The 23,099-nt window shown below is 41.5% G+C and overlaps 1 protein-coding gene across 1 annotated transcript; it reads right to left on the bottom strand.

Moving 5' to 3' along the window:
* Positions 1–1,846: 1,846 nt before the first annotated feature.
* On the bottom strand, positions 1,847–19,986 carry dipk1b (divergent protein kinase domain 1B). The gene is made up of 5 exons (XM_049604780.1): positions 18,979–19,986; positions 16,598–16,732; positions 6,760–6,867; positions 3,317–3,493; positions 1,847–3,232 (listed from the first exon to the last, which is right to left on the bottom strand). Exons 1-5 carry the CDS (start codon positions 19,042–19,044, stop codon positions 2,420–2,422), a joined length of 1,299 nt encoding a protein of 432 aa, XP_049460737.1. The 5' UTR covers positions 19,045–19,986; the 3' UTR covers positions 1,847–2,419.
* Between the last annotated feature and the right edge of the window lie 3,113 nt (positions 19,987–23,099).

Raw genomic sequence — 23,099 nt, 5'->3', positions numbered from 1 at the left:
GGTGTTGGGGGAGGAAGACAAAGTGAGAATGGAAAGAAGCCAAAATGAATGAAAAGGTGCTACACAATATTATCATATGTGTATTATAAACATGATATCAATATTTCATTTTTCAATATCACTGTACGGTGAACTTCAGTCTCACTCTGCACATTAATTAAATGAACAATGCAGTGTCTCTGACACTGCATTACTCTTACCGATATGTTCATTCATTCATTTAACGTAATCCCTTATCCTGATGAAGGGTCATGGAGGGCTGGAGCCTATCCCACCTGACACTGGGCGAGAGGCAGGGTACACCCTGGACAGGTCACCAGACTATCACAGGGCTGACACATAGAGACAGGCAACCATTCATGCTCACATTTACACCTACGGCCAATTTAGAGTCACCAATTAACCCAGCCTGCATGTCTTAAGACTGTGGGAGGAAGCCGGAATACCCACAGAAAACCCATGCTGACACAGGGAGAACATGGAACCATAGGAGGGTTCCTGGTTCGAACCCCAGGTTTGGGGAGCAATGCTAACCACTGCACCACCACAGAAGATAACGCATTCACAAGAATGTGACTGACCAAGAGAAAACTTGAAAACTTAAAGGGATAGTGCACCCAAAAATGAAAATTCAGCCATTATCTACTCACCCATATGCCGAGGGAGGCTCAGGTGAAGTTTTAGAGTCCTCACATCCTTTACGGAGATCCCAGGGGAGAGGGGGTAGCAACACAACTCCACCTAATAGAGGCTGACGGCGCCTCAGATTCAAACGTCCAAAAACACGAAACTGAAACCACAAAATATCTCCATACTGCTCATCCGTAGTGATCCAAGTGTGCTGAAGCCCCCACATAAAAAGTTGTTTGGAAAAATGTCATTTAAACTCTGTTTTTAGCCTCATTGTAGCCTGTAGCTCTGACTGCCTCTCTGTGCACCAGGCTCACTTGTGTGTGTTCTTGCGCAAGACCGTGAGACATGGGTACCGCCTCCATGTGTGTTCACGCAAGCGTGCACACGTGAGCCCGGTGCACAGAGAGGCAGTTAGAGCTACAGGCAACAATGAGGCTAAAAACAGAGTTTAAATGACGTTTTTCCAAACAACTTTTTATGTTGGAGCTTCAGGACACTTGGATCACTACGGACGAGCAGTATGGAGATATTTTGTTTATTTGGTTTTATATGTGTTTTTGGACGTTTGAATCTGGGGCGCCGACAACCTCCATTACGTGGAGTTGTGTTGCTACCTCCTCTCCCCTGGGATCTCCACAAGGGATGTGAAGACTCTGAAACTTCACCTGAGCCTCCCTCACTATATGGGTGAGTAAATAAAGGCTGAATTTTCATTTTTGGGTGCGCTGTTGCTTTAATGCCTCTAGCTACAGCCATCACCGGCACAGAGCAAAAAACAATCCTTATTGTGAAAGTGCAATATGAAATTCTCTTACAAATAGCTCCTTTCTCAGTATATAACATGTAAGAGTATATTCAGAGGGAGTTTTCATACCAACTTGCTACAGAAAATGAAATATTCTGGTCATTGTAGACGCAAAAGCAAACTACAAACAAGATAGTTTTGGTGACCTAAATCAAATAATCATTCTTTCAAAATGAATTACCACAATAAGTTCTTCTTGTCCATCCATCCATCACTCCATCCATCTGGGTAAGTAAAGCTGATTATGTTTCCACAGTATCTCAGAGAACATCTGACTGACTTCTCCAGTGTTTGACTCCTTCTGCACTGACTCCAGCTACGAATGCAAGAGTAGTTGAGAATCAGTTGTTTGAACCAATTTCCTTTTATTGATGGATTAGAAGTTCATTCATATTTAATCATGTCTGATCATCATTTACAACTCCAGTCTGTTCAGGCTGATTTAAATACATTATCAATATTAGATCAGTACCAGGAGGGACATTTTAGTGCTACTGTATATGCATTATTTGTGTCTTCTGCTTCACGTGAAGATTCATTTATACACAGGAAACAACAAAGTTCCACCAATATTTACAGTTGTACAAAAACTATCACGCCATGTCAAATTTGACATTCTGCCTCAGTTGGGATAGTCAAAAGAGTATACTATGAAACTATTTTAAAAACTAAGTTTACTCACAGGTTATTTTACAAATAAAGTTATAGGCAGTGCCCTGAGAATATTATGTCTAAACAGATGAATGTGCTTCTGAAAATAATGCATTGGAAAACAAAAGAATAAAATAAAGTTTCCTCCATCTGCTGTTTATATTGTATATTCACAGTTTCTTGTTATTCACAGTCAATGTAGAGTGAAATACATCAATAATCACCATCCTCTAGAACATTTGGCAAAGCTTCATAAGCAAAAACTACTCCTGTTCATATAATAATTCACTCATTATGCAGAGGAACAGGTTGAGTAATCTCAGCCTGTTTTCAAGAGTACTGAGTGTTAGAAATTTTCTTCCACAGTAATGTCTTCAGATTGTTAAGGACTAGTGAGTGGTGCACCTCCATCTGGCTTGCCAGACCGCTGAGTGTCACACAGGTGCGTAGCTGCTTTTCCAGATCCCCACGGAGGTCTGAAGGGGCTCCAAAGAGCAGAAAATCCTGCAACAGTACACACATCTTCGCAAGATTGGGCTGTACAACCTCAGTGTTACACTGCTTCACCAGTCGATCGCAGGTGGCCGTGCAGTCCCGGCCATAAGTACAGTCTGCGTTAGTCTCACATCGTCGTCCCCTCAGAAATCCCCGCACGACTGCCTCAGATGCCACGCTGCGCAGGTTGGCCATCTTGCAGTCGTACTTTGCATTGTAGCCCACGTGGCGAGGACTGGCATCGCATATGAGGAAACTTCCATAGGAGCCGTGGAAGACCTCTTCCACAAACTCCAGCAGGCCGATGGTGATGCGAGCCCTGCGGGGCCAGGCTGGTGCCAGCCAGTGGTTCAGGCTGGAGCTCAAGGCCTCTGGAACCAGAGCCTGCAGGTAATGAGGCACCTCTATCCTGTAGAGGGAGCTGTGACCCACACGTTCTGTCACATACAAGTCTCCACAGAAACCTAGCAGCTTGGGGGTGTGCTCCTTTTCCTGCAGCGCCACCATCAGGAGGAACTCGTTGATCTGGAGAAGTGCCCAGATGGACTTGGCCTCTGCTAAAGACACTTTGCCATCCTGGTTGACATCAGCCAGTGTAATGACCCTGTCCACCAAGGTACTCAAAGATGGCTGCTCACCAAGGTTAGCCTGCAAGACGGAGAAATTATCCGGTGACATATATATTATTATATACATTATAATATATTATATGGTATAACTGCTGAAAAGCACCTTGAGGAAACTGTGCAGCATCTCTTTAAATTCATCCATAGAGGTTCCACGAGTGGGTTTGTCAAATAAGCTCATCTCCTGTCGCAGTACAGAGTCTGGAGCGCCATCGATCTTCACTGGGTCCTCGATACCACACTTGATCACAACAGGTCTCTCCTTCCACAGTCCGCTGTACACCTGTGAGTAAAAAAAATGTGACAATAATAAGAGCTGAACTGTCTATAGGATTATTTTTCACACTGATGTCCCACTAGCTGCTATACAAATGAGCATAAAACTAACCTTTTCAGATGGAAGTAAAACATGCAGTTAACCTGTCACGTCTAATTCTAAATGTAGTCAAAACAGTTTGCCAGTGTTCCAAACATCTGACGTATGTATTTTCTCTATATTTTTTTATAAGCCCTACACTTGGGTTTTGTTTTCCTCCAGGATGACACAGTGGGGGATATAACTATTAAACACGTCAACATTTTTTCACTAAACATATTTCCAATGCAGCATTTCACATGAAATTTAGACCAGACATTGCTATAAACTCAATAAAACTACACAGATTAAAAGTTCAGTGTGTTGGATTTAGGAGAATGTATATTGGCAGACATGGAATATTATATAATAAGTATGTTTTCCTTAATGTATAATTACCTGAAAATTTGTGCTTTTGTTACTTTACAATGAGCTGTTTATGTCTGCACAGGGAGCAGGTCCTCGTCTATGGAGATTGCCATGTTGCACCGCCATGTTTTTTTCCCCAGAATGGACAAACTGAACACTGGCTCTAGATGACACCATTCACATTTTTGTGTCGGCCGCTATAGTTAGAAGCCCTTCTGCAGTGAGAGCTTGAAAAAAACTGTTTTTTAAATGTGAAACTGCTTTATTTATACTGGTTTGTTTGTTTGATTTGATTATCTGCAGATAATTTGGCTCTCGATAAAAACCTCCTGAATGTCTGGATCTCAAGTTAGCACACATTAGCAGGTGCCTCTGACATGCAGAACAGCATTGGAGAACTTTTGATTTGTAGCGTAAAACTGCTTTATTCAGTGTTTTTATCAGTTTAAATCCCCGGCTTTGCTTATTTAGGAGAGGAGGACACCTCTGCAGATAACTTGGTTAGCAGGTTAGCTAACAGGTGCTGAGCTAGCAGTCCTTCTGCAATGCACCGAGCGATGTAGAAGAAATTAGGGTAGCACTTTATAATACAGCCCGTGTTTTACGACGTAACTCCCCGTGTCTTACGGCGTAACTTCCCGTGTCTGACGGCGTAACTCCCCGTGTCTTACGACGTAACTCCCCGTGTCTTATGGCATAACTTCCCGTGTCTTACGGCATAACTTCCCGTGTCTTACCATATACTTATTGGGACTTTCATGGTAACTCTCTGACATCTACATGGCATTTTAGAGGAACCTGTTGTGTAGTTTCGCTTGTCTTACAGTAGACCTGCCGGGGTCTTACAGTGGAACTGCTACTGTCTTATGCTGTCACTCCCAGTGTCTTATAATGGAACTTCATGCGTCTTACCTTGCACTTACTGGGACTTCCCGGGTGACTCTCTGACATCTACCATGACATTTTGGGGGAGCCTATATGGTTTAGTTTCACTTATGACTTACAGTGTAACTCGCTATGTCTTACAGTAAAACGTCTTACAGTCCAACTCCTGATGTCTTACCATGTAGGCCTACTTATTAAAACTTATAACTATAAAATCAGATATGATTTACAGTTTTAAAATACACGAAAATCATACTGCAATATGTAACCTGTTTAATCACACAATGACAACTTCAGAGTTATAAAATATCTTTATTCTTTACCACGCAGACACCTGGTACTTACATGCTAAGTGCCCAAGACTTCTCTGTAAGTACCAGGACCGGGCTGTATTGTAAAGTGCACACTGTTCACCCTTCCTTACCATGCAGGTACCTGGTACTTACACTCTAAGCACCCGAGACTTCTGCTGTACCTACCAGGACTTTCCTGTAATTACCAGAGACCTACACTGTACTTATCAGGGACGGGGCTGTATTGTAAAGTGCACACTGTTCCCCCTTCCTTACCATGCAGGTACCTGGTACTTACACTCTAAGCACCCGAGACTTCTGCCGTACCTACCAGGGACTTTCCCTGTAATTACCAGAGACCTACACTGTACTTATCAGGGACCGGGCTGTATTGTAAAGTGCACACTGTTCACCCTTCCTTACCATGCAGGTACCTGGTACTTACACTCTAAGCACCCGAGACTTCTGCTGTACCTACCAGGACTTTCCCTGTAATTACCAGAGACCTACACTGTACTTATCAGGGAGTGGGCTGTATTATAAATTGCACACTGTTCACCCTTCCTTACCATGCAGGTACCTGGTACTTACACTCATTGTGTGATTAAACAGGTTACATATTGCAGTATGATTTTCGTGTATTTTAAAACTGTAAATCATATCTGATTTTATAGTTATAAGTTTTAATAAGTAGGCCTACATGGTAAGACAAAAGGAGTTGGACTGTAAGACGTTTTACTGTAAGACATAGCGAGTTACACTGTAAGTCATAAGTGAAACTAAACCATATAGGCTCCCCCAAAATGTCATGGTAGATGTCAGAGAGTCACCCGGGAAGTCCCAGTAAGTGCAAGGTAAGACGCATGAAGTTCCATTATAAGACACTGGGAGTGACAGCATAAGACAGTAGCAGTTCCACTGTAAGACCCCGGCAGGTCTTAGAGGAGTTACGCCGTAAGACACGGGAAGTTACGCCGTAAGACACGGGGAGTTACGTCGTAAAACACGGGCTGTATTATAAAGTGCTACCGAAATTAGAAACATTAAATTTCTGGAAGCATCCTGAAGGCGGCATTGTAAAAAGCTTCACCAAGCATTAAAAACATCTTAGTTAGCATGTTCAATATTTTTTTCTTGTGTTATTCCACTTTATTGCACATAACTTTATTTATGGATTGAAATGGTACAATTTTTAGTTTTGTGGAGTTAAAATCAATGCCTGTTCCAAATTTCATGTGAATCGCTGCATTGGAAATATGTTTAATGATAATAATTTTCACGTGTTGCATACTGATTTATCCCACTGTAATTAGCAGAAAACACACAAAATTCTTTGTTTCAAACTAAATTGTAAATGGATGAGGCACTTCATTTCTTTTAGAAACATTCCCTAATTAAATGAGAATATCATATTAATTGTTTTAAGGAATATGTGTGTGGGGGTGATGCTGCTTTGATATTGAAAGGCCTTAAGGGTATACTTATGTTTTAAAATAATAAATAAAACCTGTGCCACTGTTTTGAATATTCTAAATGTAGAAAATGCTTGTGTTTTTGCTTATCATTGACATAAACGCAAAGTGCGCCTGGTTTGAAAGTGTTTTATTCAGCCAGAAATTCTTCAGTGTGCGTGTGTGTTTATTTTACCTGATGTGTCGAGGAGGTGGACATGCAGCGCTGCAGGGTTAAAGTTCTCTGATCACACAATGCCTTGCAGGATGAGCCTGATATTATGCCCCTTCTGTAGTGATCACACTGCAAAAGGAAACAGGAAATGCACTACCTTAAACAGAGGAAACATTCAGGTTGATCCCTCAAGTGTCTCATCCTCTTGCAAAACTGAATCCAACATTTAAACAAAGAGTATTTTAAGATTTCTGTTTTCTTCATTTAAATATGCACGCTTATGGTCTGTTATATGTGGTCAAAAAACAGAGTATGCACTGAAGAACACAGCTTTATTTAGGTGCTTTTATACAGCATGTATGTAGCACTACCATTGTCAGCAATTTAACTAGTATACAAATCCAGCAAAGCTAGATGTAGACACTGTGATTGAGTTTCGTCTGCAACCAACTTAGCTAGTAAGATGACTATAAATATACATGAATGATCCAATGGATCTGAATGCATTTAAAATATCAACACACTTGAATACACTGCTATCTGATTTCCTGTAATGTGATGCGATGATTATAGGTTTGTGAGTGCTTACAAGGATAAAAATCCAATAGGTACACAGTGATGCACTCACAGAGTATCGGATAGCAATAACATCCTATTTGGAGTCTTATTTATTGATATAAAACATGTACAGCAGTCAAATTCAGGTATTAATAGCCTTTGCTTCTGTTAAAGTCCAGATGAAACGGCATTCGAGATCATCTATATTTGGTATGGTGACATATGTCTGAGTGAGGATAAGCTGGCCGAATATAGATGGATATATAAACAGAACTGGATACAGTGCTGGAGGAGGGGCTTTGTTTATTTCTTTGAAAGTTGCTCAGTGGGGCATGGAGCCAAAAAGTTCAACTTCTCAGGTGTAAAATTAACCGAATCTTTTGGCCGAGCAGCAAACTTCCGGTTTAGCCCTCGGCTAACCTGGGATAAAATGATTTAGACTTGCTGCTCCTCTGGACCTTCTATATCTTTTTTTTTTTTTTTTTTTTTTATATTTTTTGGGGTATTTTTGCCTTTATAGATAGGACAGTTTGGTGTGAAGGGGGGGTGAGAGAGAGAGGGGTAATGACATGCAGCAAAGGGCCACAGGCTGGAGTCAAACCTGGGCCACTGCGGCAACAGCCTTGTACATGGGGCACCTGCTCTATCCACTAAGCCACCGACACCCCAGGACTTTCTATATCTTATTAGACCAAATGGATCAAATTCAAAAAGTAAAACAAGTCATTTCGCAGGGGTTGTGATGCTCCAAAATAAGATATGCAGTGATTTAAAGACATCACTTTACCAGTGTAAGTTTATGGGATAGAGTCTTTTTGGGCCCAGTGTCATTATGTGACGGACCCAGAAGTTGTAGTTAAATGGTTTGGGCCTTGGATATAATGTTGAAAGGAATTTGATTGACTGTGTCATAACAATCACTATGTTTACATGCATACCAGTATTTCACTATTATTCCAAATATGGCAATATCCTGGATTCGATGCGGGTCATGTAAACAGTATATGCTGACGTGCTGACGTATTGCGGTAAGCGAGTTGTGTCATTTCCGGTGTTTCTGTGACAGCGTCTCTGTACTGCTCTGGTGAATTCCACTTGCCTGCTTTCTCACCTCAGTTGCTTTAACGCTGCTTTTACGTCTACTTCAAGTCATAACCCACACTGGTTCTGTTTAAGCACCTATAGCTCTCCTCCTTTCTACGACTTTCTCGCTAATCTCTTAGCTGTTGTTTGCACGCTCTTAGCCTTGTTAGCTACATTAGCTTAGCCATGGCTTCTCCTTCTCCTGCTCTTTCTTGCCCGGTGTGTCAAATCTTCAGTTATGCCTCTGCCTCCTTTAGCGACAGTGGTAATTGTAACAAGTGTAGCTTATTTGCTGCGTTGGAGGCGAGGCTTAGTGAATTAGAAGCGCGGCTCCGCACCATGGAAAACCATTCAGCAGCTGCAGTAGTTAGCCAGTCCCCTGTAGCCGGTGCGGAGCCACATAGCATAGCCTTAGCCTCTGCTAACTGTCCTCCGGTAACTCCCGTTCAGCCGGGAGGTTGGGTCACGTTTCGCCAGAAGCACAGCTCCAAGCCGAAGCCCGCGGCTCACCACCAGCCTGTTCACGTTTCCAACCGCTTTTCCCCACTCAGCGACACACCCGCTGAGGATAAAACTCTGGTTATTGGCAGCTCTATTCTGAGAAACGTGAAGTTAGCAACACCAGCGGCCATAGTCAAATGTATCCCTGGGGCCAGAGCGGGCGACATTGAATCAAATTTAAAGCTGCTGGCTAAAGCTAAACGTAGATTCAGTAAGATTGTTATTCACGTCGGCGGCAATGACACCCGGTTACGCCAATCGGAGGTCACTAAAATTAATATTGCCTCGGTGTGTGAATACGCAAAAACGATGTCGGACTCCGTAGTTTTCTCTGGACCCCTCCCAAATCTGACCAGTGATGACATGTTTAGCCGCATGTCATCATTTAACCGCTGGCTGTCCAGGTGGTGTCCAGCAAACGATGTGGGTTTCGTTAATAATTGGCAAACTTTCTGGGGACAACCTGGTCTTATTAGGAGAGACGGCATTCATCCCACTTTGGATGGAGCTGCTCTCATTTCTAGGAACCTGGCAAACTTTATTAGTAATTTAAATCCCTGACAACCCAGAGTTGAGACCAGGACTCGGAGACGCAGTCCTAAACGCCTCTTTGAGCTTCTAGTTCAGTTACCCAGCCATAGTTTTAATAGTTTTATACAAACGGTGTCTGTCCCCCGACCGCCTAAATTATCTAAATCTAAAATTAAACAAAGAGGAGTTGTGCATAACAACCTCATAAAAATTAAAACCTCTTCTGTGACAGAAAGACAAAACAGGAGAATTAAATGCGGACTGTTGAATATCAGGTCTCTAACGTCTAAAGCAGTGTTAGTAAACGAATTAATATCAGATAATCATATTGATTTACTCAGTCTCACTGAAACATGGCTGTGTCAAGATGAATATGTCAGTCTAAATGAGTCCACTCCTCCCAGTCATAATAATACCCACATTCCTCGAGGCAGCGGCCGAGGAGGGGGAGTTGCAGCCATTTTTAACTCTAGCCTGTTAATCAGCCCTAAACCTAAACTAGATTATAATTCATTTGAAAGCCTCGTTCTTAGTCTTTTACATCCGACCTGGAAAACCTTGCAGCCACTTTTATTTGTTATAGTGTACCGTGCTCCTGGCCCGTATTCTGAATTTTTATCTGAATTCTCAGAGTTTTTATCCAGTTTAGTTCTTAAATCAGATAAAGTTATTATTGTAGGCGATTTTAACATTCATGTCGACGTCGATAATGACTCCCTGGCTACCGCGTTTATCTCATTATTAGGCTTCAGTCAGGGTGTACATGAACCTACTCATTGTTTTAACCATACCCTCGATCTAGTTCTGACGTATGGAATTGAAATTGATAACCTAAAAGTCTTTCCACAGAATCCCTCGCTATCGGATCATTATCTGATTACTTTTGATTTCTTTTTACTCGATTACGCCACTCAGCAACAGTTACTATACTAGATGTTTATCAGATAGTGCTGTCGCAAAACTTAAGGAAAAGATTACTTCGTCGTTAAATTCAATACCAATACCTTCAGTAACAGAGGTTTCCCGTGCCGACTTTAACCTCTCCCGAATTGATCATCTTGTTGATAGCACCGTAGGCTCGCTATGAACAACGCTCGACTCTGTAGCTCCTCTTAAAAAGAAGTTAAAAAAGCAAAGAAAGTTCGCTCCTTGGTATAACTCTCAAACCCGTAAGTTAAAACAAATATCGCGAAAATTTGAAAGGAATTGGCGATTAACCAAACTGGAAGAATCTCGTTTAATCTGGACAGACAGTCTCAAAACTTATAAGAGAGGCCTCCGCAATGCCAGAGCAAACTATTACTCAGCTCTAATAGAAGACAATAAGAACAACCCCAGGTTTCTTTTCAGCACTGTAGCCAGGCTGACTGAGAGTCAAAGCTCTATTGAGCCTCGTATTCCCTTAGCCCTTAGCAGTAATGATTTTATGAGCTTTTTTAATGACAAAATTCTAACTATTAGAGGCAAAATTCATGACCTCCTGCCCTCAGATAGTACCTATCTAACCTCAAACACAGCTGTAAAATCTAATATATATTTAGATTGCTTCACCCCAATTTCTCTTCAAGAATTGACTGCAGTGATTTCTTCATCCAAATCATCAACGTCTCTTAGACCCCATCCCAACTAGGCTACTTAAGGAGGTCTTTCCTTTAGTTAACACTCATATATTGGATATGATCAATATATCCTTATTAACAGGCTATGTACCACAGTCTTTTAAGATAGCTGTAATTAAACCTCTACTAAAAAAGCCCACCCTGGATCCAGAGGTGTTAGCCAACTATAGACCAATATCTAATCTTCCCTTTATGTCAAAGATCCTTGAGAAAGTAGTCACAGACCAGCTGTGTGATTTTCTCCAGGATAATAATTTATTTGAGGAATTTCAGTCAGGATTTAGAGTGCATCATAGCACTGAGACAGCTCTAGTTAAAATTACAAATGACCTTCTGATTGCTTCAGACAAAGGACTCGTCTCTGTACTTGTTTTATTAGATCTTAGTGCGGTGTTTGACACAATTGACCATCAAATTCTACTGCAGAGACTGGATCACTTAATTGGCTTAAAAGGTTCAGCACTAAGCTGGTTTAAATCTTATTTATCTGATCGTTTTCAATTTGTTGACGTTCGCAATGAACCATCCTTACGTACTAAAGTTTGTTTTGGAGTTCCATGAGTTCTGTGCTCGGACCAATCCTGTTTACTCTATATATGCTTCCTTTAGGTAACATCATTAGAAATCACTCTATAAATTTCCATTGTTATGAGGATGATACTCAGTTGTATTTATCAATGAAGCCAGAAGAAAGCAATCAATTAACTAAACTCCATAATTGCCTTAAAGACATAAAAACCTGGATGAGCACCAATTTCCTGATGTTAAATTCAGACAAAACTGAAGTTATTGTTCTTGGCCCCAAACAACTCAGAGACTCTTTATCTGATGACATAGTTTCTCTAGATGGCATTGCTCTGGCCTCTGCCACTACCGTAAGAAACCTCGGAGTAATATTTGATCAAGATTTGTCTTTTAATTCTCATTTAAAGCAAACCTCACGGACTGCATTTTTTCATCTGCGTAATATTGCGAAAATTAGGCCTATCATGACCCGAAAAGATGCAGAAAAATTGGTCCACGCTTTTGTTACCTCAAGGCTGGATTACTGTAACTCTCTATTATCAGGTAGCTCTAGTAAGTCCTTAAAAACTCTCCAGCTAATTCAGAATGCAGCAGCACGTGTACTAACAGGAACTAAGAAACGCGATCATATCTCTCCTGTTTTAGCTTCTCTGCACTGGCTCCCTGTAAAATCCAGAATTAAATTTAAAATCCTACTGTTAACTTATAAAGCTCTAAATGGTCAAGCTCCGTCATATCTTAGAGAGCTCATAGTACCATATTATCCCACCAGAACACTGCGCTCTGAGAACGCAGGGTTACTCGTGGTCCCTAAAGTCTCCAAAAGTAGATCAGGAGCCAGAGCCTTTAGCTATCAGGCTCCTCTCCTGTGGAATCATCTTCCTGTTACGGTCCGGGAGGCAGACACCATCTCCACATTTAAGACTAGACTTAAGACTTTCCTCTTTGATAAAGCTTATAGTTAGGGCTGGCTCAGGCTTGCCCTGTACCAGCCCTTAGTTAGGCTGACTTAGGCCTAGTCTGCCGGAGGACCCCTCTATAATACACCGGGCCCCTTCTCTCCTTCTCTCTCTCTCTCTCTCTCTCTCTCTCTCTCTCGTATCCTATTACTGCATCTAGCTAACCCGGCCATTCTGGATGGCACGCAGCGGTGCCTGGACAGCATGACGTGTGTGGTTGTGCTGCTGCCGTGGTCCCGCCAGATGCCTCCTGCTGCTGCTGCCATCATTAGTCATTAGTCATACTTCTTCTGTTATTATACACATATGATTATTGTCACACATGTATACTGCCAGGTATTAATACATACTTTCAACATATTGTACTGCAGTAACCAGAACTATAATATTATTACTTTCATTAATGTTGTTGTAAGCTACTGTCATTACCTGCATCTCTCTCTCTCTCTCTCTCTCTCTCTCTCTCTGTCTCATTGTGTCATATGGATTACTGTTAATTTATTATGCTGATCTGTTCTGTACGACATCTATTGCACGTCTGTCCGTCCTGGAAGAGGGATCCCTCCTCAGTTGCTCTTCCTGAGGTTTCTACCGTTTTTTTTTTTCCCCGTTAAAGGGTTTTTTTTGGGGAGTTTTTCCTTATCCGCTGTGAGGGTCTTAAGGACAGAGGGATGTCGTATGCTGTAAAGCCCTGTGAGGCAAATTGTGATTTGTGATATTGGGCTTTATAAATAAAATTGATTGATTGATTGATTGATTGAGTATATTCCTTATAGATATTCCGGGGAGTTAATTGGGCCTTTTCCCCCCCAAATTTAGCATTTCCTCAAAGTGAAAAAATTCCAGCCAGGGGGCTTGTAACCACGGCATTTTGGGGAAATGAAGACACAACTACGTAGCATTCTGTTGCTAGCTAGCTAGCTTAATCTTAGCTCTGTGCAGCTGAAAATTGAAAATTGATTGATGGGTGGATGTAATGATATTGTTGGATGAAACTGTTTGGTACTAGCTTATGTAAGCACAAAACATACTTTGTTTCACAGGAAGAAAATATGATTGGAGTTTACTATAATAATACAAAGAAACTGACTTTTTAAAAAAAAAAAAAAAAAAATTGTTAATTAGGTTCACAATATAGGCATTTTCATTTCATTTTGACTTTGACAGCAACTTTTTAAAATGTCTCTTATAGTGCCATTCTGGTTAGAAAGTGGTCATAGTCTCATGTCGGCACCGTATGATGAATATGAAGCTATGCTAGCAGCCGGTTAGCTTAGCTTTGCATACAGACTGGACACTGGGAAGACTGGAAACTGAAAGTTAGCCTGGCTCTTTCCAAAGGTAACAAAATATGCCTACCAGCACCTTAACAATGCACAATCTAACATGTCATGTAAAAACAAACATTGGGTTAACAGCAGACTCTGTGCCCGACTATTTCTTGGCCGGGCAAAGTGGCTCTATAGAGTCTTGTCATCACCGTCATGTTGCCAGGACACACCAGAATTTCAGCTCTGCTAAGCTAACCTACTGCTAACCATAGTTTGTGACAGTAGTAGTGATCATTTCATCTAACGCCCAGCAATAAAGCGAATAAGTGTATTTCCATAAATGTCAAATAATTCCTTTAAGATCTTTCATGGATGTGTGGTCAGCTAAATCAATGTATTCCCATGGTACCACTGTTCTTACTCATGTAGATTACTCATTGTAGTTTGCACTGTGTAAACCCTGAGGCAGTATGGAATAGTCTAATGGCGTACATCCAATGTGCACGCCTCTTTGCCATGTGAGGCCACAAAAACAGCACAGAACATGACCGTCAAGCACTATGCACCTCTGAGCTGGCACAAATCCTCACATATCTACTGACACACCACCACACTGCTCCTCTCCTCCCAGTTCAGAGGGGTCATGTTTCTGATATGTCACCAAGATACAAAGCAGCACCTTTGTGCACCCTACAAAAATCCAACCTCATTAGCACTAATTCTAGTGGCATGAAATGTGTATTTATTACATGTCTAAAACTGAGTACAACAACTTGTACAAACCGTACACAGGCTCACACACTGATGTGCAGAGCTGGTTATTTGTTGTGATGAGGTTACATCATCGATCTTTCATTGTACATCAATTACTCTGAGTGTTTTTCCCCTTAATCGCCATTTTGTTCCTTGGTGACTCATTAAATGCCAATGCCTGCTCTGTTCTCAACAGCCATACGTTCTGCAAACAGCTGGCCACAGCAGGAGAGTTGTTAAGCTATAGCGCTGAAGGCCATGTATGAAGGAAGAGGCCAGCCCAAGCAGCCCCCAGCTGTCCCTCCTCTTCTTCAAAAGACAGTTCTCATGTCCAGTTGTCCTGCCATGTTTCCCTTTGTTTTTAATTCTTGCCATTTATTTAGGTATCCAAACATTTCACTTCAGCCGCGGGTACATTTTTGTCATTGTTTTGCAAGTCACAAGTAAGTCGCAAGTCTTTGCATTGAAGTCAAGACAGGCAAGTCTCAAGTCAAGAATGACTAGTCCCAAGTCCATAACAAGTCATAATGCGCTCTCCACCAAATCTAATGCCAATATTAAATTTACCAAATCATAAATGCTTTCTAAAATTTGCATTTATTTGTTTCAACAAGTTTGTTAAGAAGTTACTTAGCTTTTGAGCTAACGTTAGCTAAGCTTTAGCTTGCTAACTATGTCTATATTAGCTTCCACTCAATGTTCTTTGTGCAATTTTAAAGGTTTAACAAAGTTGGAAGTTGTTGCGTTTTGATCTGTAATTTTTGACCTGCACACTTACTGCAATTTGTCTTTTGTTAACCACCGTGTAGTATTTGTATGTGAACCTCTCCTTGAGGTGTAAATAGACAGCTGAGTCTTGCCCTGACAAGTTAGCTTTTCTGTGATGGGCCATGCGTTGTTTAGTGGTTGTTTTGTTTCACCAATGTAGGAATGCCCAGACTTGTACATTAGTGAAACAGAACAACCACAACCATACCAGTTTGTCAGACTAGATCCAGCCTAGTCAGACAAGCATGAACTGATGAGGTTCATGAGGGGAAACGTCTTCTAAGACAAAACTAAGTCCAGTTGCGTTTGATTCAATTGCCTTCAGATATCTTTGGTATCATTTTTTCAATTGGCGTCAGGTCTTCGTAGTTCTCCCCTGCAACTTGATTCAGAAAATTGGAGAGTTGAATTGATTTGTGGCACACTTTTTAAAGAACAGACTATTTAATCTTTGGGCTTGAGGGAAGGTATCAAGTATTATCAAGTCGAAAGGCTCAAGTCCAAGTAAAATCACAAGTCATTGGTTTTAAAGGCCATGTCAAGTTGCAGGCGAGTCTAAAGTCGAGCTGAGTCTAAAGTCATCCAGTTCGTGACTCTAGTCCGACTCAGAAGTCATGTGGCTTGAGTCCACACCTCTGTGACTGTCTTATTCTATGTAGCCTGTATTTTTCTGTTTCTGCATTAGGACTATCTGCAGTTGTGTGACAAAGCTAGAGCAATAATAAATAAGCTAGTTTCAAATCCACCCAAAGCATAGTAAAAATATTAGAAAATGTGCAATGTGAGTATATATAACCATAGCACATAAAACCAGTTTGTTTTTCACCCAGAAACTCATAAAATATGCAGCATTGCATTCTTTTTTTCTTGGCTCAAACCAAATCTGTACTGACTAGAATTTGTTCAAACAGGTTTTCCCCCTGCATCTCCACAACATTTAACAAACATCATATCTGTACCGCCTATTATTTTTGCTCATACTGGCCTGTAATGCACTTGTTATATGGATCTTACATTTAACCATACCAGTGTGAAAGATCCCACATAAACCAATCCAATAACATAATATTTAATCAGTGAGGAAGTATGATTACTGTCAGAGATGGTTACTTATTTTTGCACTGGGGGTTTGCATTCAATTTGTTGTGCATGTACATTGACAATGAAGATATTGTATTCTATTCCAATATGCAGAATGTGACAACATGATGCCTCCTGGCAACATCCTGACCAACATCACACTGATAAAGTAATGACACAGGCTGTCACTGCACTGACAGAATATACTTACAATGACCATGTGGCACACATGCCCACGGCAGAGTTCAGAGTAAGACGCATACTGCATGTAGATGACCCAGCTGGCGATGAGGATGCCCAGCCATGCCAGGAGAAGGTACTTCACCTTAATGGCTGGGAGACGACTCTTTGGAGGGAAGAAGGAGAAGAGAGACATGACAGCTGATCATAAAATTGGCCTTCACCACAATGATTTAAAGACCAGCTGTGCACCTGACTTCAGGGTGAAACCAAAATATCTGATATGTAGTGGTGAATAGGCATTCTTAAAGGTCCAGTGTGTAGGATTGATGGAGGGTATATTGGCAGAAATGGAAAATAATATCATAAGCATGTTTTCTTCAGTGTATAATCACCTGAAAATGTGTTTATGTGACCTGAATGAATGAACCTTTTATCTACAAAGGGAGCAGGTCCTCCGCCATGTTCAGAAGTCTTTTTTTTTTTTTTTTTTAATGTGTAACTATTTTATTTGGTGTTTTTACTGATTTAAATCACCTGGTTGTTTTGGGGAAGAAGATGCCTCTGTGGATAATTCAGCTTCAAGTAAAGATTAAAAGTCTATATCTTAAGTTATCAGGGGAAAAAAGGTGATTTGCAAGTGCTGGACCAGCAGCCTATCTGCAACATTCCAAACAATGTAGGAGAAACACTGATTTGTAATGTGAAACTGATGTTCATGGATTTTACCAGTTTTAATCACTTGGTCTGTCTGTTTCAGAGAGGAAGAGACCTCTGAGGATAACTTCCTGGTTAAAGCCTCCTGAACAATGAGCACTTTAGGAATTCTAACTGGGAAAGGTTTCAGTTGGTTGTAGTCCACAATGCTCACCGTTAGATGCCACTAAATCCCCCTAAATCTTACACACTGTTCCTTTAAGCAAAAGTAGCAGCACATTAAAAATATCCCATTACAAGTAAAAGCCGTGCTTTCAAAATCCCTCTACAAAAAAATAGCCTGCAGCAAAATGTACTTACACACAAAAGTAAAAGTACTCCTGCTGCAAAAAATAGCCCCTGTGTCTGATATATATTACCATCATTATACTGATAGTATTGATGCAGAGTATTTCAGTGTTACAGCTGGTCCTGATGGAGCTAGTTTCAACCACTTTTGTAACAAAGTATAGTCCAGTGTTTTTTTTTTACATGGGCGTCAGCTAGCCCTCCTGAGGGTGAAAAGACAGAGTACATAAATCTAGGGGAGTCTGAGATTTTAAGTGGGATATCAAAGAAGGGGAAAAAACAAAGCTCTGGCACACAAATTTTATTGTTTTGGAATTTTCTCAAATCTTTGCTTAAAAATTGGCAAATTTTATCTCTAAATGAAATCATCTAAGAAGTCTAGAAGAAGAATGCCTCTTGTTAAACTGCTAGGCATATGATACATGACAAACTCCAAAAAGATACAGATTTTCTGTTGTCGTTGTTGTTGTTGTTGTTGTTGTTGCTGTTGTTGCTGTAAGGGGTCGGAAAAAAAACTACAAAAAGCTGGAAACCACTGATTTAAATTTCTAAAATGCACTGTATTTTATTTAGATTTCTTCTTGTTTTTTATGAAAAACCATCTGAAAAGCATGAGTGCATCATAAGACAATGGGCCCCTGGGCACAGATATGCAAATGGCCCCACTACCTCTTCTACACTGCAGCAAAGACACACACACTTCCTTGTGGTTTTGCATCTTTTTCTGTTGTTGTCTTTGGTCTTCCTTTAGTTGTTATACGGCTTTTTGTGACGCTGTCTCTCTCTGAGGTAATTTTGCCTTTTTAGTCATTTTGTGTCATTGTGGTAATGTTGCTAATTTTTGTAGTTATTTCGTGTCTCTTTGCAGTTCCTTTGCATCTCTTTCTAGTGTTTTTGTGTCTCTCTGTGGTCATTTTTGAGTCTCTTCCTGGTTGGTAATTTGAGAGACACTTTGCAAATGAATGCCAGGGGCCTCCTTACACCTTGGCCCCTGGGCCTGTGCCCTGTAGGCCTATTCAGTAATCCACTGATGCTGAAAAGTAACTCCAGCTTTAAAATAAATGGAGGGTCCACAGTAATAACTGCCTGTAAAATTCAGTGAAGTGGAGGCATAATGTAGCTTGAAATGGACACATTCAAACAAAGGAGCACCTGGATAAAAGCACTGAGTTACTTTTCAGCACTGAGGCCAACACAATAAATGAATGAACAGCTGGCCACTTGATCTCGGGACAACACAAAGATAGCCATTTGTTGGTTCACTCTTTCATTCTCTCTTTGATAGCCTATATTTTTATGGGCAGGATCTATATTGTATTAGTGTAGTTTGTCATGCATGCAGGTAATTTGCTGTGTGGATCATTTGTGGCAACAAAGGCGGACTGAAATGATGCTGTCCATACATACCTGCAGACCTTTGGACAGAGGGCAGAACAGCACCATATGGACCAGTCTCCGCACAGCCCTCGGCATTATGAGCGACTCTGGAGGAGGAGGCAGCGCAGCGAGAAACCAGGGATCCTATCTGATCACATCGTTACGGCAAACCTACGCCATGAGTCGCAAATAACCAAAAACCGCGTCTAATTATTACGCGCAGCAGCCATAATAATTCCCTCAGCTTGTCTTCTGCTGCAGCAACGACACGGAGCTGACACAACAAGAGATGTGACCTGATGGTGTCGTGATCCTATTTTTCAACACAAATCATCCGCCGGAGACAGAAATGATCAGGAGTGCGTCCTTGAAATTGAGCAATTTCACATTTCAGCTCCATATGGGCCAGAAAATCTCCGCTGCTCCAGCCCTGGATTAAAGAGCTCCCTCTCTGGACGCAGCCGCCATCACCAGCATATGCGATTAATATAAAAGCATCTTCTTCTGTTATCTCATCAGATTAAACTGGACACAAATGTGACACAGAAATAAGCAGCGGGTCTCCCGATGAGCACACAACCTCTGTTTCCCAACGACTCACCACTGCGCTCCTTTAAAGGCAAAGATGCGGGATCTCAGCTGTGAGATGTTTTTATACCGCCGACATAAATCTCGCCTGTTTCCTGTCATTCTCCCTGAGAGGACACAACACAAATCAACAGCACAGCCTGCTACATGGCTATAACACTCACCTCTTAAAGTCAGAACTGTGGAAAGGATAAACACGTGACACCCACCAAGACAGTAATTATGATATTTTGGGGGACACATGGGAACACCCCCCTCTTTCTATTGATAAAAACATACATACATACATTTGTTGTCTGAAATAATCAGTTGCAAATATAACCATAAAGCCAGGGGCACTGTACAGGGGGGACGATCACTCAGGGCCCCACAAAAAGCCTGGGATGAAAAGTTTCATTTTATGTGTATTCTTTTTTTAATTTCCAAGTAATTAATGCCACAACTGAATTAAAACTGTCCATCTAGGAGGCGTGGTGGATGTGTCTGACATTCACCTGAGAGAGCCATGCAAATCCTACACTTAACCACATGCTGTTTCATTCACAGTGTTGTACCAATGTAGTGCATTTATTTTGAAAGGAACTGTATGCGGCAGTAGCTCAGTCCATAGGGACTTGGGTTGGGACAGGGTCAGCTGTTCAAGTCCCCATCCGGACCAAAATATAGAGCGTGGACTGGTGGCTGGAGAGGTGCCAGTTCACCTCCTGGGCACTGCCGACTTGCCCCTGAGCAAAGCACCGAATCCCTCAACCACTCATATTCAGAGAGCGCCTGTCATGGGCAGCTCACTCTGACATCTCTCCACTTACTGCATATATAGGTCCAGTTTGTGCATGTGTGTTTGGACCTGTGTGTAATTGACAAACAGAGCGATTAATAAAGTATATAAAATTAAATTAAAAAAATTAAAATGTAAATGGACGGTGGTGTGGTGGTTAGCACTCTCGCCTCACAGCAAGAGGGTTGCCGGTTCGATCCCGGGCGTGGGAGCCCTTCTGTGCGGAGTTTGCATGTTCTCCCCGTGTCAGCGTGGGTTCTCTCCGGGCACTCCGGCTTCCTCCCACAGTCCAAAGACATGCAGATTGGGGACTAGGTTAATTGATAACTCTAAATTGTCCGTAGGTGTGAATGGTTGTCTGTCTCTATGTGTCAGCCCTGCGATAGTCTGGCGACCTGTCCAGGGTGTACCCTGCCTCTCGCCCGATGTCAGCTGGGATAGGCTCCAGCCCCCCCGCGACCCTCAAGAGGATGAAGCGGTTAGAAGATGAATAAATGAATGAATGAAAATGTAAATGGCTAATTTCCTGTGAAAACATATATGTATTTTGAAAGAAGACAATGCATGTAACAGGCAGAACTTGACACGGTGTCCCCGAACATCAACAACCAACACACCCAGGGTACCTTGTACGCTGTGTGTGGACGCGGAAAGTCCATGACCAAACGTCAATATGTGACGAGGTCAGAGTGAGAATGTGTTGGAAAGATAGCTTGTCGATTTTTTGCACTTCACACCTCGAACAAATTGCAGTGTGCTTTGAAGCCTGATACTCTGGTCCCTTATATTATATCATATTGTACTGCATTGTATTGTATTGTATTATATTAAACATATTTTGTACTTTTTAAAATGGGTTGTTTTATGTCATTATTTCTGTACTCAGGTCTCTCTTGAAAATGAGATCTCTATCTCAACAAGACTTCCCTAGTCTCTATATGCAGAATGTAGAGTCTGTAGGCAAACCCCGGAGATCTTGCCTCAGGAAGAAGAGCGGAAGAGCCCTGGTTTCCGGTTGTAGGCTGTTTGTAGTCTGCGTGATATTGACCAATCACGTTTGAGCCAGCTGCAGTTGTTGCCAGGTTAAACGGTCCATGCGGTGAACCAATATAATTGGCATCACTGCAAACTATGAATACATGGCAATGGTTCAGCATATTTATTTATATATAAATGGAAGTCAATAAAATAAAGGTTTATTATTATTAAAGACACAAAATGGTTTAGTCCACCCCTACACTATTTTGGATTTATCTCCCCAGCTGGCACCTGATGTCAATATGACATCAGAAGGACGTTGGACTCTTACATCAGACAGGCAGTAAATTTTTGATGGAATAAAATACTGGCTGATGATCATTTAAACCTAATACAACGTCGGAATTTCACATCACGTGGATGTTAACATCATGGTGTTTTGCAGACGTTAGGTTTGTTCTCTAAACCCCGTGACTAAATGTCAAGATGATGTTGGCATAAGACATTTGGAAGATATTGATGATGTTACAAAAGAGTTTTGTAATTTTACAACACAACTTAAAACCAACTAAATAGATGTCATCTGTCATCAGCTGAGTGAGTGACAGCCTTTGCTGCAGACGCACTAATGTACACTGTCATGTCTTTCCCCAAAAAAGGGAAACTGGGGTTCCAAAAAAAGGAAAATAATAAAGAAAGCAATCTGACTTTATAAAAAAAATAATCTAAAAGAAGCATGAAAGAGACATGGATCAAGAGAGAAAGCCTGGGGGGCCTTAAGAGACTGCATAGGGCCGAGAATTTGGTGCTACGCCCCTGGGTGTTGCCATATCCCAGCAGAAGCTGTTGCTTGACTGCTGTGGGAAGGTATGAAGAATGTCAAGCACTGCAGCCTACTGAACTCTGATTCCTTACTTTAAAATTAAAAGAGTATTAAAAGTGGAAAACTAGAATAGTCATGCTATATGTGTGATTTATGTAGACGGTAGCTTTCATTTATTGCATATACATATAGTACTGTACAGCTGGACTTGCTTAAGATGAATAAAGAAACGGATTTTCAACTTATGGATTTTTCCTGAGGACGAGGGGGACCCCCTGGCAGATTTGGTCTCCCCAGTGTTGACTCCATGGCTATGGCCTTTTGTGACACACATTTGGATAAGAGTCCAGACAAAATGCAGTAAGAAGTTATCATCAGACAAGTCAAAGCATAACTAAATATGTCAATGAAGAGTTAAAACTGAGTGTAAGAAATCTGACTATAAAAATACTGAGGCTATCTAAATACAGTGCTAGTCCAGTCTTTTCAGCTAACAGCTAGCATTCATCTTGAAACTGCACCACCTCGTGTTACCTGATGTTATATAGGCTATCTGTTGAGTTCCAGTTGAGCAGAAATGTGTCTCACTGTGCCCAGCCAAGATAAACTGTGTTTTTAATTCCCCACAATAATTTTAGGTGTAGCTCTGGGTCACTGTGCAATTCACCTCGGCAAACAGATACAGTGGAACAGCAGCTAAACTGCTGACCCATCTCATGCTCCAGTTTACCCTCATTCGTGAACAAGATCCAGAGATACTTAAACTCCTTGCCCGGAGCAGTAACTCTCCTAGACCACCTAGAGGTGGTAATCCATGAATTTCAGAAAACCACAGCCTCAGACTTGGAGGTGCTGACTCTCAACCCGACTGCTTCACACTCAGCTACAAGCTGCCCCAGTGCATGCTGGCGGTCACGGTGTGATGAAGCCAACAGAACCACATCATCTGCAAAGATCAGGGATGCAAATCTGAGGTTCCCAAAC

This window comes from Epinephelus fuscoguttatus, linkage group LG18, assembly GCF_011397635.1.
Source record: "Epinephelus fuscoguttatus linkage group LG18, E.fuscoguttatus.final_Chr_v1".
NCBI classification, from domain to species: domain Eukaryota; kingdom Metazoa; phylum Chordata; class Actinopteri; order Perciformes; family Serranidae; genus Epinephelus; species Epinephelus fuscoguttatus.
The sequence above is the reverse complement of the archived record's forward strand: the minus strand, read 5'-3'. Positions and strand labels throughout refer to the sequence as shown.

Excerpts from the sequence above, each read along its gene's own strand:
- dipk1b (XM_049604780.1), bottom strand. The coding sequence starts at position 19,044 with ATGCCGAGGGCTGTGCGGAGACTGGTCCATATGGTGCTGTTCTGCCCT. Across the intron at positions 16,733-18,978 it reads CTCTGTCCAAAGGTCTGCAG|AGTCGTCTCCCAGCCATTAA; the intron begins GTATGTATGGAC and ends TTCCCTCCAAAG. Across the intron at positions 6,868-16,597 it reads ATGTGTGCCACATGGTCATT|TGTGATCACTACAGAAGGGG; the intron begins GTAAGTATATTC and ends TTCCTTTTGCAG.